Consider the following 11,036-nt stretch of genomic DNA (forward strand, 5'->3'; position numbering starts at 1 on the left):
CCCCTCGGCATGAATCTCGTGGATGAGATAAGTTGTAGCTCTTGGACTTGACTCACCACGGTCTTCGAATCCACCATTTGAAAATCGAGGAAGCGGCCCACGATATACTTCTTAGAGCCCGCGTCTTCGGTTTTGTATTTCCGATCCAATGATTCCCAAAGCTCTTTGGAGGAGCGTTTGGCGCTATACACATTGTACAGCGAGTCGTTGAGACTATTCATCACAGAATTCCGACACAGGTAGTCGGAATCCTTCCATGCGCTAAACGCCATTAGAACATCACGATCTGTTTCGTCTTCGCGAGGAGTCGGTGGATCTTCGGTCAGGAACCGTGCAAGACCGAGCGTTGTCAAGTAGAACAACATCTTTTGTTGCCAACGTTTGAAGTTCAACCCCGTGAACTTCTCGGGCTTCTCGGCCGGTATGACGGCGGGCACGCGTGCCACGGAACCGCTCGAACCGTTCATGGCCATCGAAGCCATTGGTTGGACAAGACCCGCAGGTCCGTTCCCGGCCGTAGCCGCCATCGAGTCTTGACCCAAGGTCACAGGAATTTGACCAAACATCATGGTAGTCGGGGTGTTCACCACAGAGGGGTTCTCGGTGAGGCTCCCATCACCACTCACATTCGTCGTGTCGTTTGCGTTAGTCATTTTCTACAAAATAAATCAATAAAATTAGTAACCTATAAAACCAAATCCGGAAAAGAAACAAAAGATGAAAATACTTCTCTTCCACGCAAGCTGTCTTTAAAAAAAATAAAAAGCTTCAAGATTGTTAGCAATATTACAAATAATATTGATAGGAAATTAAAGACACATGCAAGAAAAAAATAGAACATAAACCGGAAATGGACATTCGCCTGACACAGGTTCAGTTCTCATAGTTATGTTCATTTTGGCCCTGAACATTCGTCTGGTTCTGCAAGAGTTTCTAAAGAATTAAGCCCAATTAATTCTCTTTCGAAGCTACCTCACTTCTCTCTCACATAGGTGATTCTTTTATCAAGAGTAATGCGCATTACTCATTCGGAATCTCAACAATCCGATTTCACAGAATCATTAAAAGCTCTGAGCTTAACCTCGTACGGGAGTCACTGTTTTAATAGGAATAGGATCAGGGGTTAACCCCACAGTGATCTTACTTAGCCATTGACAGTTAGGTTTTCCCTTTGAACCAAGATCTTGGGATCTCCAGTCATCATGGTTGGGTTTCCTTTGCCTTGGCTTTATTTGCCATGGGCTTTAGTCACATTCCTTTAGATTTCTCTCTCTCACCATTAACGATGAGTTTATCTCTGTGCTTCAACTTTTTCTCATCAATGCGTCATAGTCTCCTAGATTCATTCAGGCTGCATTACAAATTTACCGACATTAACACAAATAAATAAATATAGAAAAATTAACACAAATTTACATACATATACCAAAATTAACACAAATAAATATAAAAAGGATCCAACGGATAAATAACCATATGAAATGTTGAAAATTGTCATATAGCCAACGTTTCATAAATTTTCTGTAAATAGCCACCATCAATTATTTACACCGCTTAAAATACGCAAATATCCACCAAAAATTATCACCTCAAATATGAATAATTAATGGGTATTTACATATTTCAACGGTGTAAATAATTACTAGTGGCTATTTACCAAAAATTTATGAAACGTTTGTTAACTAGCAATTCCTTTACTTTTGATGGCTTAGTTAGCTAATTATTTTATACAGAAATAATAGTTTTCATAGAAAACTTAATGATAATGAAATAAACACAAATATACCGATCCGATTGCATAAACACCAATATACGAATCGAAACAATACCTCTGGGCAAACGGTTGATTGTACGAGAGAGAGAGAGAGAGAGAGAGAGAGAGAGAGAGAGAGAGAGAGAGAGAGTAGTGCCGGGGAAAAGCCTCCGACAATGGACGATTTTCCTGGAGGAGCGAAGCGACCAACTAGGATGTTCAAATATGAAAGAATGGAGGGCTACGAAATCTTCAACTACTCCGAGGGCAAGTATATCGGGAACGGAAGAACGGCATCATTCGCGGCCGAGGCGTTTAGATTTGGAACAAGGACTTGGTACCAGATTTGTATTGGGAGACTCATGGAGAGAGAGAGAGAGAGAGGACTCAGTCTGACCACTATTCAATATATATATATATATATATATATATATATATATATATATTTATAAATATAAATCTTATTTTAACTTCTCTCTTTTATATCTATAATTGCTACATAAAAAAAAGTAAGGAATATATATATATATATATAGTATATATATGGATCTTATTTTACCTTCTCTCTCTCTGTCTCATTATATATACATAATTGCTATATATAAAAGTAATGAAAGTCATTGTGATAATTAATAAACTTAAAGTAAAAAAAAAAATCAACAATTAATGACCCCATCAACTAAAACATAAGCAAAGACCGATTAAAATAACAAAAGAATAAAATTGGAATGCAAAATTTGAATTTATTGCCACATCACTAAAGTTGGCTATGTTATTAAACATTTTGAAACGTTGGCTACTTTACAATATCAACATTTTAAGTGGTTTAGTTCGTACAATTTTTAAAATTTGTTTTCAATGTTGCTAAAATCTCTGCTTACTATTTGATGATTTTGCAGGAAATGGGAGTAACACATCTAGAACTATAGTTATAGCTGTTGTTTCAAGTGCTCTAGCTTGCGCGGTGCTGACCATCTTTGTCTGCGTGTGTTTAAGAATAAAAAAGAAAAAGGATATATCAAGTAAGCATAAAAATCAATCTCATTCAATTTTTTATAATTAACGAAAAATTCTATTGGTTTCGTAACATGCATGCCAGCAACAAAGTTTTTAGGCTGAATCTATCTGATTTTTATCGTTTCGTAGCTGAGCGCCCATTACACGATCATGATGGAGACATCGTAACAGCGGAATCTTTACAGTATAGTTTCGAAAATATTAGAGTAGCAACCGATGACTTTGATGAGGCAAATAAGCTAGGACAGGGTGGGTTTGGTCCTGTTTACAAGGTACGTGCAATAATAAAACGAGGACATCTATTTCCTTTCTTTGTTGATTTGAATAATTTTGAAGTCTTTGGAGACATCTAAAATGAAGACATCTATTTTCTTTCTTGTTGACATGAGATCTATGTATTTGATGTCATACTCAGGGAAGGTTTCCAGACGGACAAGTGATAGCTGTAAAATGGTTGTTGAAGGGTTCGGGCCAAGGGGACTTGGAATTCAAGAATGAGGTCACTCTGGTTGCCAAACTTCAACACCGCAATCTCGTTAGGCTGCTCGGTTTTTGTTTGAAAGGAAGTGATGAAAGACTTCTTATTTATGAATTTGTTCCAAACGCGAGCCTCGATCTCTTCATATTTGGTAACATGCTTTTTTTCGTACTTTCCTGTCTTTGAAAAAAAAAAACTTCATTAAGTAGGATTTAATTTTGTATTTGTGTATCATTTTCATCTTTTTTAAGACCCAAGCAAGAGAGAAAACTTGGATTGGCAGAAGCGTTACAAAATTATCGGAGGCATTGCTCGAGGACTACTTTACTTACACGAGGATTCTCGTTTGACAATCATTCACCGAGATCTCAAAGCAAGTAACATTTTGTTAGATGAAGAAATGCATCCCAAGATAGCGGATTTCGGAATGGCGAGATTATTTGTTGTTGATCAAACTCAAGGAAATACAAGTCGAATAGTAGGAACATAGTAAGCTCAACGGTTCTAACAACTTTTGTCTCCATAATCTTAAAAAATTGTATACTAATTACTTCCTCGCCTTTTCCTCTGAAGTGGATACATGGCACCAGAGTATGTTATGCACGGACAATTTTCAGCTAAATCAGACGTATTTAGCTTCGGAGTGTTACTTTTGGAAATAGTGAGTGGACAAAAGAACATTTTTTTCCGTCACGGAGATTGCGTAGAAGACCTCTTAAGCTATGTAAGTAAAAAAAAACCATTCAACAATATTTTTTTGCTGACTGCCCAAATAAACTGAAGCAATTTATTTGTTTAGGCATGGAGAAATTGGAAGGATGGTACGGCTTCGAGTATCGTGGATCCTCTGTTGAGAGATGCTCCGGGGACTGAAATAATGAGATGTATCCACATTGCTTTGTTATGTGTCCAAAAAAACGTAGCAGATAGACCGACGATGAGCGCGATTGTCCTCATGCTAAACAGCAATTCAATGTCTTTACGTGTGCCCTTGGAGCCAGCTTTTTTCATGCACAGCAGCGTCCAAGCAGGGTTTACGCTCGAGGATCCGGATTATTCAAAGAGAGAGTCATCTCGAGTATCTGTAAACGAGGCTTCAATCACTGAGCCCTATCCGCGGTAGAAGTATGTTAATAATAATCACCTTGCGTACATTACAAGTTACTACACTTTTCTTTTCTTTACCTTTTTTGTTTTGGTATTAAAATAGGCACTAGTTTTTGGATATGTTTGTGCTCTTGTCCCTTTGGTAATATTTGGATATTTAATCATTTGTTTTAGAAGGATGTTTATTTTATCATCTGGTTTACCACTTGGCTACCGGAAGCTATTTAATATTGCATCCCTAGCATATGCGTCATTTGAAATTTCGGAGAATTGCTCTGTCTACAGAGGCTGCTCGACCTACCTTGTATTATACTATTCAAAGCAAGCATTACTTAAAATAAGAAAAATTAACACAAAATATTTCTATTTTTATATATATGTTTTGAGATGCAACATTACATGATAACACAGGTGACATTTCTTCACATTATTTTCATTCAATATAACTAACATTTAGTTGACATATATTCCTAACATGAGATGAAGAAACATACAAACTAAACAAACATTACAAAAGACTCGCATTAAAAAGAAAGTACCAAGGGATTTATTTTGAAGATAACAAGGAAATTCGCATACCATGATTTGGGACGTAGTTTTATATAAAAAAGCGAAAAGACATTTGGATTCGCGGATTCGTAGAATTAGCTGAATTTTAGTACAGCTCTGATCACTATCGAGGGAGAAATTCGGAAATAGAGACCTCGTTTAAGGAGAAATTTTAGAAAACAAAACTATAAAATATGTTTGGTTATTAATTTAGAAAACAGATTTAGAATCATGTTTTTTTTTCTTAAAAATTTGTTTAGAAAACAGAAAACAATGAAAAAATGTGTTTTCTATTTTATCTCTCTTATATTTTAAATTAAACTCTAAAACAATTGAGTGTAAAACATAACCAAACAACATTTTAAAATATTCTGAAACGTACTTCTAAATCTGTTTTTTAAATTTAAAATTAGAATCAGAAAACAAAATTTAAAAAAAAAAAAAAAAAACTTTAGAATACTAAACCAAACAACCTCTTAAATTTTTAAAATTTGGTTGCAACAGTAAAAACTTATTAAATACATTTCTTTATATAGTAAAATTTAGTCTTTCTCTTCCATTATAATGAATTATTCAGTTTATTCAAAATAATTAGAAGTATATCCCGATGGATTTACAATGCCTCCAACAAAACAAAATAAGTTCAATACTCCATATTTTCATTTTAATTTTTTTTTATAAATTATTTTATTTAAGAAGATCTTTTCAGGTTTATATTTTTTTTTATTCTTTGTGTTTTGAAATTTCTTTAGTAACCATATACTGATACGCAATCACTTATATATTTGAAATATGTATTTTAAATAGTTCAAATGTTTTTTTTTCTAGTAAATTCATATATGAATAAATACTAAAATTTAATAATTCTTTCTTAGTTTCATCAATGTTGATAATCCATTAACTATATCATTTTTTCTCAAAAGGAAATTTTTATGCCCTGAATTCAATCTATGGATCCATATAACGGCCGGCCGGTCTGCACTTACTCGATTTTGTTATGGATTTATATAGGGACATTTCCTTATGTATGACTAAATTAAGGTTCATTTCCAATTTCTTACTTTTTCCAAAAATTTAACAAACTAGGATTAGTAAAAAAAAAATTAGGGTGTGCTCGATGGGCTGAGCGGGAAAAAGAGAAAGAAAGAGAAAAAATAAGAGATTTTATTGGGGAAGATGATACGTTGGTAATTAGTATGAGGGTATAATAGGTAGAATTTTGTTATCTCTCATTTGACTTTTTTTTACTAGTCCTAATTTGATAATTTTTTTAAAATAGTAGGAAATTGAAAATGAGCCTTAATTTAGTCATACTTTTATCAATGTTGATAATCCATTAACTATATCATTTTTTCTCAAGGAAATTTTTATGCCCTGAATTCAATCTATGGATCCATATAACGGCCGGCCGGTCTGCACTTACTCGATTTTGTTATGGATTTATATAACCGCCACTAAAATATTGTACTAGTTAAATACGGCAATTATACCTAGAGTTCTACACCCCACATACCCTTTATTTTGCAACAAATTCACACGTATCACGATCACCGATACATTATTTTGCTATTTTCGTATTATTTGGCTTTCAGTTATAATTCCGTATTCATTTCATCCCAAAGCTGGTTTTTTAAGTCGAGTAGCGTTCACCGTGGATGATTTTTGGAATTTTTCATAGGGATTGCGTTTACGTAATCACAGCCGTCTTTTTACATATGATACCATGACACCAAGATGACGTCATCCTTCTGCCCGCTATATTGAAACCTCGTTTCTGATCAGCTAATTGTCAATGTCAATAAAGGCGACACAGTGAACAAAACGAACCTCCTAACGGAACACACACAATCTGGACAAAGCCTATAATGGCGGCCATTTCGCTTGCTGTAAAAGGCAAACCATGCGTATACTATTGTATAAAAACGACATTTATTCCTTCTCTTACCCATCAACCTGATCATCAAACCAGAAGTATCTTCTTCTTCCCTTACTACAAGAATGACGAAAGTTGCGATCCTCGGCGCTGGAAACCTAGCTTTCACTCTCGCCGGTGATCTTCTTCTCCGACATAAGAATACCTACGAGGTCACCGTATGGGCGCCCGAGAACCATCGATTGAGCTTCAACGAGGTCGCCGAACTTGGTTGCCTCTACCTCCGCGGCTCTGCCAACGACGGCGCGTTCAAGCCCAACCTAGAAGATGATCTAGGTCGGGCGGTTTCTTCCGCCGAGTTCATAGTCCTCGCTGTGCCGACCCTCGGGCACGAGAGTATTCTCAACGCCTTGGCTCTATTCGACTTGAGCGCGTCATTCCTTGTCGCTCTCCCCGGAAGTGGAACCACTCTAATCGCCAAGCAAATCCTAAGCTCCGAGCTGAGCCCAAAGGCGATAATCGAGACCACCACTTCTCCGTACGCGTGTCGCCGGAGTGGGGCCACGATAAACATGCTGGGAATCAAGTCCGCTTTTGAGACATCTGCCTCGGAAGATCTTTCATCGGCGTCAAAAGACAGAATATCTACACTCTTCCCCAATCGTCTCGAGTGGTACCCGAACATAGCGTCGATCTTCTTCTCGAACGCGAATCCGGTGGCCCACCCTGCGGGGATTCTCAACGCCAAGGAAGCTATACAATGTAGGCTTCGTCCACTTCCGAACTTCTACGGTAAGTTTGTCGCCGAAGCGATCGAGAGGGTTAACTCTGTAGACGCGGAGCGTCTCGCTATAGTCCGGGCGTTAGGGCTCAAGTCTGAAACCGACTTCGATTACTCCAAGAAGTGGTACGGGACGGACGCGCCAGGTCCGAGGGAATTTTACGAGATTTTCGAGGGATACGCGGATATCGAGACCCCGACGACAATGAATCATCGCTACCTGACTGAGGATGTTAAGTACATTATGGTTCCTTGGGTGGCGATAGCGAAGATCTGCAACGTAGACGTCAAAACTATGGAGTCGATCGTTCACGAGGCGAGCCGTGTACTTGAAGAAAACCTTAGCCAGACGGGCCGAACCCTGCGGTCCATGGGGCTCGATGGAGCGGGTCCCGAGGAAATATTGCGTGCACTCAACGGAGCAGAAACGTACGTGAGCGAGCAATGGTTATAACGGCGAGCCAAAACTCCAATAGAATATTGCTGATATCGACGTTCGCTTATAGTAATGAGTTTGTCCGTTCATGGTTACGTATGTACGTGTAGTGCCAGCGCCATCAAAGGAAGAATAAGTTTCAATAGAATTTGTGTAGTGGCGTGATACCACCTTTAGGCCGTCTTGTTTTAATAGTCTTTATTGTCTTTTATTAATTATGAATACGATTTACGTCATGCCCGATTCAAATATAAATAATTTGGCTTTTTTTTTAATATGATTTATTTAAAAAAAAAAAACTAGCGAAATGGTAAGTGCATTTTGACGAAATTGAAAAACTTGAAAAAAATGGTTATTTATTCAAAAGAAAATGTCTACAAATACAAATAGATACTAAACTAATTGATTATTGAAAATAGTTAAAAAATTATTTGTCAAAATTACAGTGCACACTATCATAAAGTTTGCGTCTTCCAAGAGAACTCCAGCTGGTTAGTCTGCCCACGACGGAACTCCGGCTGAGAACGCCATCCCGATGCGTCAGAGAGGCGATGAAGAAGGAATCTCCCGGCCATCGAGCACAAGCCATGTGAAGAGAGAGAGAGTAAACTTGAAGAGAGAGAAAAGAAGATTAAAAATTAGACTTCCTTAGACCCCTTGTTTTGATCTATAGTCAAACACAGAGGTGGTAAATAAAATCAGTCAAAACATGATCGAATTACGTTACCTTGTTTTGTTTGTTTCAATATATAAGAGTACATGACCTTACTACTTCCAATATTAATGAAATGTAGCAAAAAAAAAAAAAACATTTATGCATCTCCTTTAAACATACGTAAATTCTTGGAGTATAGTTAGTGCAAGCTGTTCAGTGTTGATGCATCCGTATGTGAAGTCGTAGTCTCTTGTTATTGACTGTTTAGTGCTCAAACAATCTGCATATTTTCTTTTGGTGTACTCATTATTTTCAGCTTATTACGGCAAGCGTGATTTTTGTTCGGATTATGATAAATGAATTTTTTCTTTTCTATTGGCGCGGATCTAAGTTGGGCTTGAATCTCTACCTAAATCTCTCAAGAATATAGTCTGCAATAAATTTAGCTTGATTCCTGTAACCAAACCAGAGAATAATTGAGCATGGTAACCAGCATTTCTTATTTGTAATCAATATGTTTGCGATCAATTTTTCATCTTTTCCTAACCCGTTTGATTTTTTCTTTGAGTTATATTATACTTTAAGATTCTCCAGTTTTAATTAATTTAAATATTTCAGTTGAGTTTTTTAATTAAGATTTGTTTTTTTTTTTTAAACGTGAGCAGTACCATGCAAATTTTATTAAGTTGCTTAAATAGTCAGAATTAGTATACAAAGCATAATTTATTAACATCCAACAATTTATTAATTACTAATAAGCATAAAACATGCGCCATTAACGCGATTCGAAAAAACATAAACATTGGCTACATATATTACTTTTCTACGATTTTTAAGTAAAAGTTAATTACGTGAATTATATTCTTATTAAAATCATCACGTCCGATTATTTGGATATATTTAAAACATACTTCAAACATTTATAGAATATTGAAAGTTTCAAGAAGTATAGTGAGTGTTTTTTTTTCAACATTTATATATATATTTACTTACTTTCTAATTAAGAATATTTCTTGAAGTGAGTATTGGTTTAGAAACTGAGCAAACCACTCTTATCTAAAGATTATTATTTATTTGGCTAAAATTCATGCAGCGATAAATTGCCTAAGTTACCTAAATTTATCAATTTGATTATAATTCTAAGTTATATCCTTTAATGCTATATTTTATTTTATGATTTTATATCTAATTTTTCTTAGATTATATAATTTTTATTTATTTTATTGATCATGCTTGGTTTTTTAAAAGTATTAATTGATTTTAATACTTATTGCCAATTTGTATATTGTAAGATTAAGATTGGAGAGAAATCACTAAACTCCACATTACCAATACAACAAGGCAAATAGCATTTTGAGAGGAACATATCCATGTCGGACGAGCCGAAGGAGCAATACACAGTGGACTCAAGCCAGCAACAAGAAAGACTCAAAATAAGAAAAGAAAAAAGAAAAATAAGAGAGGATTACCAGAGTGAAAGAAGAAATCAAGATTCCTCAACGAGTAGACTAAAGAGAGATCAAGCGAGAAGAGTCCATCATAGAAAAGAACCATGCTCATCATAGAAGTTGAGTCTAAATAGTTGATTATTTCTCTGCCTCTCAAATGTTGCAACTGAAAAAAACATACACGTTCCAATATTAGGGTTCTTCAATATCGAAAGGAAAAAAACCAAATATGTATACGTACAAAACATATTCAAGTAATGAGAATGTGGATCAAACCATATATCTGTAAATGGTTATATATATATATATATATATATATATATATATATATATATATATATATATCATACGTAACACGATAATTCTTACGAGAAAAAAAGATAAAAACAAAAACTCACCATAATATACAATAAAATTATTAAAAAAAAAAAATTGTACTACTTTTACTATATATCTATAATTCAAGGATCAATAAAAAATTTTGAAATTCAAAATAAACGTCAATTGTGTGATATAACTGTATTAGATTTATGAAAACTTTTAGAAAAAAAAAACGAAAAATCTCTAACCCTGAGGGAACTATAACAGCAACAATAATTTTTCACGTATCAATTGACTTTAATATAGGAAGCCAACAGTTTATTAATTACTAATAAACATAAAACATGGGCCATTAAACGCGTTTCGAAATAACAAAAACGTTTACATATCTTACTTTTCTACGATTTTTAAGTAAAAGTTAATTACGTAAATTATATTCTTATTAAAATCATCACTACGTCAGATTATTTGGATATAATTAAAACATAGTTAAAACATTTATAGAAAATTGAACGTTAAATATGTGACCTAGTTAAAAACGTTTCAAGAAGTAATGACCTAGTTTGTTATAATTTTGTGAAAATATTATTAAATTTGTTTGAAGTTTAGCAGACATAT

The 11,036-nt window shown here is 34.9% G+C and overlaps 1 protein-coding gene across 1 annotated transcript; it reads left to right on the plus strand.

The window, feature by feature from the left end:
• The first annotated feature begins 1,929 nt into the window (after positions 1–1,929).
• Positions 1,930–4,371, plus strand: LOC149386177 (cysteine-rich receptor-like protein kinase 44). Its single transcript, XM_089626482.1, has 7 exons — positions 1,930–2,143; positions 2,653–2,775; positions 2,930–3,042; positions 3,186–3,399; positions 3,500–3,737; positions 3,822–3,972; positions 4,048–4,371. Exons 1-7 carry the CDS (start codon positions 1,930–1,932, stop codon positions 4,369–4,371), a joined length of 1,377 nt encoding a protein of 458 aa, XP_089482608.1.
• Positions 4,372–11,036: the final 6,665 nt, after the last annotated feature.

The sequence above is a fragment of the Urtica dioica genome, chromosome 9 (genome assembly GCF_054948205.1).
Source record: "Urtica dioica subsp. dioica isolate 48M chromosome 9, U.dioica_male_clone48M_v1_H2, whole genome shotgun sequence".
Classification (NCBI taxonomy): Eukaryota; Viridiplantae; Streptophyta; class Magnoliopsida; order Rosales; family Urticaceae; genus Urtica; species Urtica dioica.

What these genes read in the sequence shown, in the direction of transcription:
- LOC149386177 (XM_089626482.1), top strand. Translation starts at nt 1,930, where the DNA reads ATGGACGATTTTCCTGGAGGAGCGAAGCGACCAACTAGGATGTTCAAA. An exon ending in AGAGAGAGAGAGAGGACTCA is followed by an intron (nt 2,144 to 2,652) that starts GTCTGACCACTA and finishes ATGATTTTGCAG; the next exon opens with GAAATGGGAGTAACACATCT. An exon ending in GGTTTGGTCCTGTTTACAAG is followed by an intron (nt 3,043 to 3,185) that starts GTACGTGCAATA and finishes TGTCATACTCAG; the next exon opens with GGAAGGTTTCCAGACGGACA.